The 12185-nt window shown below is 49.2% G+C and overlaps 1 protein-coding gene across 3 annotated transcripts in view; it reads right to left on the minus strand.

The window, feature by feature from the left end:
- Positions 1-5463: 5463 nt before the first annotated feature.
- Positions 5464-12185, minus strand: part of GATA4 (GATA binding protein 4) — a 78851-nt gene continuing 72129 nt past the window's right edge. For all 3 annotated transcript variants that reach the window (XM_070794397.1, XM_019965800.2, XM_019965799.2), the window contains exons 5-7: positions 10346-10433; positions 8408-8556; positions 5464-7162 (exon numbers count right to left, since the gene is read on the minus strand). In XM_070794397.1, the coding sequence (XP_070650498.1) occupies positions 6980-7162; positions 8408-8556; positions 10346-10433 (420 nt within the window). In that variant the 3' untranslated portion in view covers positions 5464-6979. The remainder of the gene's footprint in view (positions 7163-8407; positions 8557-10345; positions 10434-12185) is intronic.

Below are 12185 nucleotides of genomic sequence, written 5' to 3' on the forward strand. Positions count from 1 at the left end.
CCTGCTGAGCGTTGGAGGCGGGGCTCATGCCTGGGGCGGTAGGGGTTCCGGGCTCCTCAGTCCTAACAGGTGCAGTGAACGAGCTGGGGGTCCTGAACCGCATCGCGGAGGTTTCATGTGTCTCCAGGGGCACCTGGGGAACTTGGAGGGCGGAGAGTGAGGCTCCGGGCAGGGATCTCTTCCAGTTGTCCCCTTCTTTGGACTTGTGACTGTCGATAGTGAGCCGTATTCCCCAGTGGTTCTAGCTGAAGAGAAGTTGAAAGACTTCAGCTTGGAGTGGTACCTAGACCCAGGTTGTGCAGGGTTTCCAGGTCTTAGGTTTCTACTCTTTGGGAGTGGCGGGGGTGGGCTTTAATAAATGTTCAAGATTCTGGAGTCAGATTTGAATCCTGGTTCTGCCTGTACTAGTTCTGTACTAAGCAAGCTACTTAAAATCCTTGGGCTAGGAATTCCAAGGCTGGCCGTTTAGTGGTTAGGACTTCATCTCCCAACTTATGGGGTGCGGGTTCGATCCCTGCTCAGGGAGCTAAAATCCCACATGCCTTGCAGCCAAAAAGCCATAACATAAAACAGAAACAATATATTGTAACAAATTCAGTAAAGAGTTTTAAAATGGTCCATATTAAAAAAAAGATGTTAAGAAAGTCCATGTCTATCTTCTTCATGTGTAAAACGTGCTTATAAGGATTTCGGAAAACTTGAATAAGTATATACAGCTGCTAGCGTGTCTGACGTGCAGGAGTGCTCAATAAGTGGCAGGTACTTTTTTAAGTCGAATTTCTGGGCTAGTCTCAGATGGAATGTTCGAAAATCACGCTGTTGCATTCTGGAGGCCACAAGAGAGAGAACGCTGGCGCCCTCACATGGTGAGTGTGTTAACTGCAAGGGCGGTATCTGACAACCTTTACGCCTAGTTAGAGTAGATGCTCAGGAAGCACCCCTCTTTATGGGGCTCTGTGACCTTGGGGGAGTTGTTGTTGTTGTTGTTGTTGTTTTGATGATTGTGGGACAAAAAGGTTTGCACCAAATGATCTCTGAGATCCCCTCATGATCTTTAAGTGCATCAGGCATGGTCTCCCAATCCAGGTATTCTTCTTTCTAGCTGGGTTGTTTCCCTTCCATTTGACTCTCCCTAACCAGCTACTGCGGAGAAGGCAATGGCACCCCACTCCAATACTCTTGCCTGGAAAATCCCATGGACGGAAGAACCTGGTAGGCTGCAGTCTATGGGGTCTCAAAGAGTCAGACACGACTGAGCAACTTCACTTTCACTTTTCGCTTTCATGCATTGAAGAAGGAAATGGCAATCCACTCCAGTGTTCTTGCCTGGAGAATCCCAAGGACGGGGAGCCTGGTGGGCTGCCGTCTATGGGGTCTCACAGAGTCGGACGCGACTGAAGCGACTTAGCAGCAGCAGCAGCAGCAACCAGCTACTGGTGGGTGAAGGCAATGGCAACCTACTCCAGTACTCTTGCCTGGAAAATCCCATGGGAGGAGCCTGGTAGGCTGCAGTCCATGGGGTCGCTAAGAGTCGGACACGACTGAAGTGACTTAGCAGCTGCAGCAGCAACCAGCTACTCGAAGGAAACCTTAGCTATACTGCCCCTAATCTTTAGCAGCTTGTGTCTTGTAACTCCCCTATACTCCCACAGACCCCAGACTCAAATCCTGTAAGGAAGGGGCTACCAGGAATTCCTCACACTTATCCTTGTGTGATCTGGTAGTACTTGTCAGCAGAGGTGAGCAGTTACGCTTTTTGTTCTTTAAAAATTGAAGTGTAATTTATATGTGGTTATGGTTTTAATCTAAAGTGAGGAGAAGCCCAATAACTATGCAGGCAAAATAATTTCCAAACATGGGCACTATTGCAGGGGTAGGCTGGAATGGGGAAACTAGCTGTGGTCAGGATGGAAGCCACATTAAGGAATTCTGCAAGGATGTCACTGAGGGGGGCTGGACCAGAAGACTTCCTGAAAATGTTTCCAGGCCACATCCCTACAGCGAAGTCTGGGGATTCTTTGAATAATGAAGCGACAACTTTACATTCTAAAGCGCCTTAGCTGGCATCACTCATTGCTTTGTTCGGCAGAGAACAATCCTATTTAGGATTCTGTTATTTCAGTCTTACCGTTTTTGTCCCGCATCCCAGCCCTAAAGTCTTAGATAATCAAGAACCCTAGAAGTAATGAAATTTTCATTTTTTAAAAAAATTTTCATAAGTTGGAAAAGGACAGGGGAATGAAAAATCTAAATGTTTCACATCTCTAATTACAACCCATTTCATTGGACTAAATCTTTTTTGGCGGAGACTAAACCTATCTTAAAAGAGAAGCAGCACAAGAGACTACAATATCTTTGTTGTAAGAGGGGTCTATTTGTATTGTTCACTGGTATCATTTACTAGTATTGAACTTCATCTGGATGAACTCCTTGCTGTCAGAGATTCAGTGATTTGGAAACTGAAACCACTGGCAGTGATTTGAACTTCAGGTGCATCTGGTTAAAAACCTATGCGATCATGTTTATTTCTCAGGTGAAGCAGGGCCACCACAGCTGTAGGACAGAAGGCAGTCACCACATAGCACGGGGATGCAGTGTGAGTGTGTGTTGTGGGGGGCGATGGGGGTTCTCATTTATCAGCCTTCACTGGAGATGCTCCCTCTTTGGGTCCTTCTGAAGACCTCCTGACACCACCTCTAAGTCAGGGCCTAAGAGCACCAGCAGGCACCTTACAGGATTTTTCTGTTTCCACTGTTCCTGTGAACCCAGAGCACAGCTGTGTGTGGTTGCCCCTCTCTCCGTACAACTGAGCCCACAATTTCCAAGGCTTCAGCCAGTGTTCTAGCCATGCACAGAACCAAAGAAAACTGGACTTTGAGAACCTAGGTATGCTTTAGTGCCATCTTTGCTTGGATCATTTAGTTCTCCTTGTCACTGATGTCTTTTTGCAAATTGGTCTGCCGCAGCTACTGGAGGGGAGATAATCGCACAGGAGCCAGGGTGGCACAGAACAGCTGTGCTCCCAGGAGGCTACAGAACAGAGGCTCAGTTACTGTAAAGAAAGGAACCGTGTCCAGGGCCCAGAGTCCCCTGGAGCACGGATTCCACTTCCCGGGCTACACTTGGAAGCTCTGAGCCTCGTCCTTGGTTCTGGGAAGATACCTATTTGTGTTGTTAAGGATGGAGGCCTGTTTGTGTTCCAGCTTCAAGCAAGGCAAGGATATAATCTGAAGAGTAGTCTCCAATGTCAGAAAATTATTTTTAAAACTGAAAACCAATCATCTCCACTCCAAGAGCAGCTTGCCAAATGACCGAATTTCTCATGCATTAGTGTCCACATCAGTAGGTTCTGGGGGCTTAGAAGAGGGGGCATCAAATAATCCCCAGCCCAGGTCTAGTTGGTGCACGTTCAGTGAATATAAACTCATGTTCACTACTGTCACCCAAGCCAAACATCTGGGGTGAAGCACATAATCATGGCTAAATCTGCTACTACTTACCCCCTAAAGGTATCGAAAAGTCCAATATTAAGGACTCATGCTCCCGAGTGTTAAAATGATTTGATCTGCACTTCAAAATTTTTGTCATAGTGAGGGGTGAGCCTGAAAGGGACCATGAGGGATGTCTCAACCTGAACAAACACCCCCAGGGGCTGCACTCACCATGTTAGGGCAGACACTTATTCTAAGGATGCCATCTCCCACCCCCACCTCCCCATCCTTCCTCTAGCCACTTTCCAACCATCTGGGAATTGTATCCTTTCAAATATCCTGATTGGTAGCAACTTGGCCTCCTCTTGACCTCCTGGGGCCTCCCTGGTGGCTCAGATAGTAAAAGAACCTGCCTGCAATGCAGGAGACCCAGGTTGGGAAGATCCCCTGGAGAAGGGAATGGCAACCCACTCCGGTATTCTTGCCTGGAGAATTCTATGGACAGAGGAGCCTGGCAGGCTACAGACATTGGGGTCGCAAAGAGTCGGACACGACTGAGAGACTAACATTATTATTGACCTCTTCTAAGGATACATTAGGAGAAGATAATGGCACCCCACTCCAGTACTCCTGCCTGGAAAATTCCATGGATGGAGGAGCCTGGTGGGATGCAGTCCATGGGGTCGCTAAGAGTCAGACATGACTGAGCGACTTCACTTTCACTTTCCACTTTCATGCATTGGAGAAGGAAATGGCAACCCACTCCAGTGTTCTTGCCTGGAGAATCCCATGGACGGGGGAGCCTGGTGGGCTGCCGTCTATGGAGTCGCACAGAGTCAGACACGACTGAAGCGACTTAGCAGCAGCAAGGATACATTTGATTTGAAAAATCAACACAGTCTGGTGAGCAAGGAGGATGAATAAAGCTGGATTTTACCATCTGGGGTGAAGCACAAGTTATGACCATATAAGGAATGAGGTCAATCTTCTGGTTGTGTGTGTGTAGGTATATATATATGTATGTATCTCCATCCTCTGAAAGCCATTCCTAAAGGGAAGTGGCAAAAATGTTTTCAGCTAAGACTTCATCATCAGAAAACACATCTTCCCCAAGGCTAATATAAATCCTGGTAGGTTTATTTTTGCTTCTGAATCTTTTTTGCTACTCTTTGCCAGAGTTATCAATTACTCATCTTTCTGGATGGTAGATGCATCGAATAGGTTTGGCTATTTCATAGCCAGTTTAAAGGCTTTTCCAATTTTATATCGAGTGCTTATTACAGTTTTTTATCCTCATTTGCTCAAAAAATAACGTGGGTGCTGTGAAAGGTCAAAGACCTTCAGTTACCAACTGGGTATAAGCCATCTGAGAGGCAGGAAGCTGCTACCAACAGTTCTGAGTGGGAGCGGATTTGCCTGTCTGGGTTCTGTTCCACAAACCTTGGAGTCACCCGCCTCAACCCCACGCCACTTTTAAGATGAAGCAAGTAAGCAAGTCTATAAGCCTAAGTGAAGACAAAATGGACAAAGGAGAGGTTTTTCCCCTCCTCTCCTACTGGTATGGAACCCTTGGGGGGCTTGTTTGGATCAAACCATAATGGAGAAGATGGCAAACAACTCAGCGTGACCCTCCAGTACACACTGTAAAATAAGGTGGACTGGAGAGTACTACCTCGCAGCTCTCCTTCACACTCCAGCTACCGGTGTTTGCCAGCAGCTCTAAAGATGGCCCCCTTCCTGGGGTGGCAACTTCTAAAAGGCCACAGGAACTTCAGTTAAGGGCTGGTTCAACCCGCCCCAGGTAACCAAACCTAGAGGTTACCTGTCAAGTCACAGACTAGTCAGTAGCAGGGCTTGGATGCGTGTCCTTGTCACTAACCCCCAGCACCTACAGAGGAAGTCTCCGCCAACTGCCAAAAGGAATGGACGGAGAAGTGATTCAGCAAAGGGGCCTCGGTGGCTCAGGACTGCCTTGCAACGGGCAGCAGTGAACCTCTTAGAAAACACCGCGGAGGGAGGAGGAGAAGGGAAAGAGGAATACAGATAAATTTATTAGTTAAATACTGATTTTACAGCCATTTCACCTTAAGACAACGTTAGCAGTTTTGTGGGTTAGGGAAGGGTATACAAGGGGTGGGGGGCGGCTTTCGTAGAAGAAAGCCGATGTAAATGATGATTAAAACAGAACCTGGGCTTAAAGATAACTCTGCTACCTCCGGGAGGATTGCGGGGCGGGGGCCTGGGTGTTTGTGGAGTAGCACAGAGGAAGGGCAGTCAGCTACACTCTGCTGGCAGCCAGGGCACGGAACGCAGCATCTTCGCGAGCCCCGGGTCACGGATAGTGAGTAGAGATAGCGACGCGGAGAGGAGGCCGATTGCCAAACCGAGGGAGCGGTAGGCGCCCCCTCGCACCCTTGTATCTTCTCTCATCACCCGTCGTCTTTCTTCCATGAGTTGTGTTGTGTTTGTTTAAATATATATTGGAAAATCCCTAGCATTTTTGCCTCCTGGACAGACGCCTTCTGCTGGAGAAAGGACGCGGGTGCAGGCAGCGCGCCCCTCAGATGGACTCGGCCCGCGGCCCAGGCAGCAGGTGCGTTTCCAGGGAACCACAGCGCATCCGCAAGTTCCAGGCCAACAACCCGGCCCCACGCAGCGCAGCCCCCGCCGGGTTGGGGGAGGCCGTCCACCAGACATCCTGTCCAGAAGGATCTCAAGTCCTAGATGACTGCTAGTCAAATTCGCTTCAGCAGCAGGACCTTTCTTGTTCTTACTCAGGAACCCCCCTGAGCGTGATGGGGCGGAAGAAGGATTCGGGGACTAGTACAAACTGCAGGCCGAGCAGAATCACCAAGAGCAGCGGAGGGGGGTTTCTTTTCAGAGGCCTCGAGGGGGGCGGGGGTGAAGAGAAGGAGCGATTTGAGCCGCGGAAGGAACTTGCAGGGAGGCAAGGTTGCCAGGTAGCGAGTTTGAGGAAGCCACTCTCCCCACGCAGCATCTGGTAACACTGGCCCTACACGCAGTGTTTCTGGAGTCAAGATTCAATATGAGGGATGCGGGTGCACTGAGCCCGAAGGGGAGTGTTGGCCGAGGGCAGGACCGGCCGCGGGGCCGAGGGATCCCAACACACGTCCAACAACAGATGCCCGCTCTACCTGCCCTGGGATCCCCGGTGCCCGCAGCACCGTGGAAAGGCCACCATCTTGGGTGCAGTGGTGGAAACAGGGGAGAAGGACTTCTCGTCTCTTGTCGGGGGTGATGGGGCAGAAAAAGGAGAAAGTCTGCAGCTCCGTGGGAGGGGCTGAGGTGTGCTCCTAGTGAAGGGAGTGGGCTCCTCCTGATCAGAGTCTGAGCTCTCCAGTCCCCCACCTTAAAAAGGTATGCGCTAAAATCCCCTAAGCAAATCATTGACTTCAAGTTTCTTCCCAGTTGTCGTCTGGAGTCATTCCCAGACAGAGCAGGCCGGCACCCTGGAGCCCAGAGCCTCGTCTCTGCTGTCCCCCGTGTCCCCAAGTCCGGGCAGAAATCCGAGGAGGGAAGGGGTGACATTATGCAGTGATTATGTCCCCGTGACTGTCAGCTAAGGCCAGGCTGTTCCAAGGGTCCTGCTTGGAGCTGGCCTGTGGTGACTGGCTGACAGAAGACGCGTAGCCTTGCGGGGAGAGCTTCAGAGCAGAGAGGACCGGGTGGATGGAGGACCCGTGGCCAGACATCGCACTGACCGAGAACGTCTGAAAGCGAAAGGTATAAAATACCATCAGTGGGATCCTTCCTACCGGAGAGGGGAGCCCTGCTCTGTAGCTGTGCCCAGGCTGGCTCGCACCCCAGGAAGGGGACCAGAGGACAGGGTCAAAAGACAAGGGCAGGAGAGGTACCATGCCGCACTGCTGGCCCCCCGATCCCCAGGTATGAGAGGCAACGGGTCTTCCTGACTGACCAGCTGCTTCTGAGCACTGACCTGGTAACTCTGTGACTATTCTGGTTTCTCAGATGCCTTTGATGATTGCATCAGACATTTTCTATAATCTTAGCACCATCAATCTCTATTTTCCAAAGAGAAGCCATTTCCCCCTGCCCAGAGGGGGCTCCTGGCTCTCCTGGTCCCACAGGATTCTCTTCACTCTGACAGCACAAAGCTCATTAGGACATGCTCACCTCAAGTACAGGAGGAGAAGAGGTCAGTTAATGGGAGACCATGACCAAGTTTGGAGGCATTCTGGTCCCGAATGGGGGAGCCACAGAGGGAAGAGGGTGGAGGAGCAGGGTTGCCATCATATCTGACAGAGGGACAGGAGGGTCCCGCTGGCCCATCTCTGGACACGTGTGAAGCTGGACCTGCAGCCAGCTCTCATTACAGTAGCATCCTGCCTGTGACCCCTCATCAACCCCAAGCCTCCCACCCTGCCTGCTGCAGCTTCCACAGGCCAGGAGGGACCTCATCCTCCTGTTGAAATCTACCTGCCGCCAAGATCAAGCCACCCTCATTGAGGAGACAGACTTGCTCAGAAAGCCCCGTTCTGCCTCCCAAGGCCTGCGATGGGTTCGCCACGTCCCCCAGCGAGCCCACAGTCTGATTCGGGTTGCAGTCATGCTGTGTGCCAGCCCGTCTTCACTGGCCTTGGCACAGTTGTTGCCATTTAGTCACTAAGTCGTGTGTGTCTCTTCGCAACTCCCTGGACTGTAGCCCGACAGGCTTCTCTGTCCACAGGATTTCCCAGGCAAGAGTACTGGAGTGGGTTGCCATTTCCTGCTCCAGGAGTTCTTCCCAACCCAGGGATCGAACCTGCGTCTTCAGCATTGGCAGGCATGTTCTTTACCATTAAGCTACCAGGGAAGCCTGGCACAGAGTGTATCACGGCTGTGTATCCAAATCGCTGTAGCTTGATCAGATATGCTGAAATATACCCCTGTGTGGACAGCCCCTTGCCTCTGCTGGGGGCCTGGCCACCCAGAGTCTACTCCCCCACGGGCAGTACCTGCGACAGGGAGCTGCTGGGCCCATAGTGGGATGACAGCCCGGGCTCTGTTTTGATGGGGCGCATCTCCTCACTGCTGCTGGTGGCCACGCTGCTGGAGCTGCTGGAAGCACTGGTGGCGGGAGGGAGGCTCTCACTGCCTGAGGGACCTGGAACAAGGCAGAGTCAGCACACCCAGCCCAGGGCCCGGGACACACGGACGGTGGCCCTTGGAACCAGCCAGGGCAGATCAGCTCTAATGGCTCTGTCTACACTTGCTGGGGAGAGAAGAAGCAGGGCCCTTCATCAGGGCAGGGTGGAAGTTCTCATGATGAAGCAGAAGCAGCAGAATTTCAAGGGAACTTTTTCAGATGACTGGCTCATCCCCCCTTATCCCAGATCCTTGGGGCCACATATGTCTCAGGATTCAAAACTTTTGGATTATAAATGGGGCAAGACCTGTATATTATAGAATATCTGAGGCAGGGTCTGGGACAACACCCAGTAATTAAATACATTAATAGTTCTCCAGCAAAACGTGAATATTCACACGTGGGATAAATAAAGATTATAAGTAGCCTGTGTCGGTTCAGATTACATCTTGCTGCCAAATCTAGCTCCCTGGGTTTGGAGTTTCGGATTGGGGATCGTACACCTGAACTGACACCTGATCCCCCAGGACTCCACCATGTAAGGAGATGAAGTTCCCAGGGGAAGGTGCTGGACACACACACACACAACGTGCAAGGGGGAGGAAAGGCCGAAGACCAGCTACGAGACACTGCACGTGCTAATAATACGTGACTGCCAGCAGGGGCAAGCCACTGTGGAACCTGGAGAAGGAGCACTTCGGTCATGTTCTCAGCAGTGGAACAGGGAAAGTCATCCGAACTTGTCAGGCCTTACGTTAGAAGATAAAATTCCCATCAGATCAGCTGACTTATTTTCCCTGCCCCTGCCACATTTTCCAGTAAAATCTTTGACAGTGGTACTGACTGAGAAGGAAGTGCTCTTTTTTTAGATTTTTTATTTCGTATTAGAGTTTAGCTGATTAACAATGTTGTGATAGTTCCAGGTGGACAGCAAAGGGACCCAATCATACGTATATGTGTGTCCATTCTCCCCCAAACTCCCCTCACATCCAGGCTGCCACGTGACATTGAGCAGAGTCCCCTGTGCTACACAGTGGGTCCTTGTTGGTTATCCATTTTAAATATAGCTGTGTGTACATGTCAGTCAAGCAGGGAATGCTCTTGGTAGGGGACCCAAGTAGTCCTCATCTTGAAATCTAGAAATTGAGAGGCAGAACGTATATTGAACAGAATTTCCATATTTCCTAAGTGAAACCACAGGGGTTTCACCCATTCACAGCTATGTGACCCTTGTTAAGTCACTGCCCTCTCTGAGCCTCAGCTTGCTCATTAGTAAAATGGGGATCATAAATGGGGTCTAGTGAGGGTCTTTAAGGATCTACGAGACAGTATTTGTGAAGGAGGTTTGTAAAGCACAAAGTACACACAATGTTAATTATACACTAGCTTACAAATCAATATCCAAATCTAACTGAACACAACTCATGGGCCCAGTGTTTCTTGACCCCATTTAGCCCAAAGCGAGCCAAAAGGACTCGAGTTCTTCAGTAGCTGCAGCACTAAAGATGGAGGGGCTGAGTAATTTTCCTTTCTCCTCCAAGATCGGTCTAGCTGGACCTCTGCAATCTTTGTAACTGGCAAAAATCAGGCATGACAAGAGTTGAACCTGCTTTAAAAGCTCCCAATACGTTCCATGGCAATGTTACTTTTGCACTAAGTTATTCATTCTGTCTTGAAAGGCGGGGAATGGATGACGCTATCATTACACCTCTGCAGCCTGGGCTGGCCCACCTGAGCATACAGGATGCTCATTCACTCTGAGGGCTACTGAGTTATTCATAGAATTCCACAGAGATCTTTTTCTCACCTGCTGGTGTCTTTGATTTGTTAAGGTTCTTGGGCTTCCGTTTTCTGGTTTGAATCCCCTCTTTCCGCATTGCAAGAGGCCTGGGGACCTAGGAGGTTGCAAGTCAACACACATGATTTTCCAGTTGTACATGATCTGTGACAGTATTTACACAACACACACACACACACAGAAATACACACTGGGAGGGCCAGATCTGTGCAATTCCTCTACAAACTTTGGGACTGAGCCTAAGTCAATCAGGCCTGGAACTCCCTTTGAGCAAGAAATCAATTCTATTAAAAAGATGAGTTGAACACTTATATTTTGGGATACTGTACTAGACCCTGGGGAAACAGACTTAAAGACACAGTTCCTTGCCTGTAGAGTTCACAGTGTGTTGGGAAAGACAGACAAATAGAAAATAACCAGATTTTAGGTGATGTGGGAAAACAGAAAAAATAAAAACACTGAACTCTGTCTTGGGTTGGGGGAGGGAAAGCGGCAGACTGGCAGGGTCCTCTTTCTAGTATTTTAAAATAGTGTGCCTTGCCTACATCTGACTTCTTTCAGGCCTGGCCAACCGAACTGTTCAGTCCCGGGTCTATGCTAGTCTCTCCTGTGGGACTAATACAGGCCACACCTGCAAAAGCCAGAGGAAAAGCCACAGCCACTTTTGAGATATGAACATGGAATTGTTAAAGAAGGAAGTGTAGGGAATTCCCTGACAGTCCAGTGGTTAAGACTCTGCGCTCTCACTACCAAGGGCCCAGGTTCATTCCGTGGTCAGAGAACTAAGCCACCAGAGTGGCTAAAAAATAAAAGGGGGCAGTAGCATCCGTGAACTTGAACTGCCTTCCGGTCGACCTAGTCAGATGAGCCAGCACCTCCACCTTTGGAGGAAAGTGTCCTTCCCTCCCAGCCCTCCTCCCCTCCGCCCACCTTGAACCTTCTTGAACACCATCCTGACTTCAGAAGAATCCTGCCCTCATGTGCACCCCCGCCCACATTAGTACTTTAGAAACATTGTCATAAAGTGCGCGTCACATGAAACTTACCATCTTGACCATTATTAAATGTACAGTTCAACACTGTCAAGCATATTCACGGTTATGCAACCGTCTCCGCCATTCATCTCCAGAACACTTTCATCTTGCAAAACTGAACTCTCTGCTCATTAAACAGGAACTCCTCATTTCCCTCTCCCCTTACCCCCTGGTTTTACTTTCTTGGGGTATCTTTTTCCATATACTAATATGAATTGGTATACAACCAAATATATCTTTTTCTTTTATGGCTTTAAGAGTTTTGAAAATTTGCCAAAGAAAAGTTCTTCTCCCATCCCCAAGGTTATATAACCTCTCCCTCTATATTTTCTTCTAGTATTTTTACTGTCCCTTTTTAGAGGTTTTACATTTCATATCTTTAATACACCCAAGTTTATTTTTGATTTTGGTAGGAGGCAGAGGCCAAGTTTCATTTCTGTGTTCCAGACTGGGTCAATACAAGCATTCTTAAAAAGCTATTCTTTATCCATTGAATTGTTACCTTTGTTATATATCATACTACCACATATACAGACTACTTTTGAGTCTCTTTCATCGGTAAAATGGGAATTAGACTTAGGTAGTATTAAAGATGGAAGTGATGTTCCCTAGCAATGTCTCTGCTATGGTCTGAATGTGTATCCCCCTCAAACTGACATGTTCACAAACCTATAGTCCAAGGTGATTGTATTAGGAGGTGGGGCCTTTGGAAGGTGATGAGGTCATGAAGTTGAGCCCTGATGAATGGGATTAGTGGCCTTATACAGGAGACCCCACAGCATTCTTGCCCCTTCCACCATGTAAGGACAGAGTAA

Source organism: Bos indicus, chromosome 8, assembly GCF_029378745.1.
Source record: "Bos indicus isolate NIAB-ARS_2022 breed Sahiwal x Tharparkar chromosome 8, NIAB-ARS_B.indTharparkar_mat_pri_1.0, whole genome shotgun sequence".
NCBI lineage: Eukaryota > Metazoa > Chordata > Mammalia > Artiodactyla > Bovidae > Bos > Bos indicus.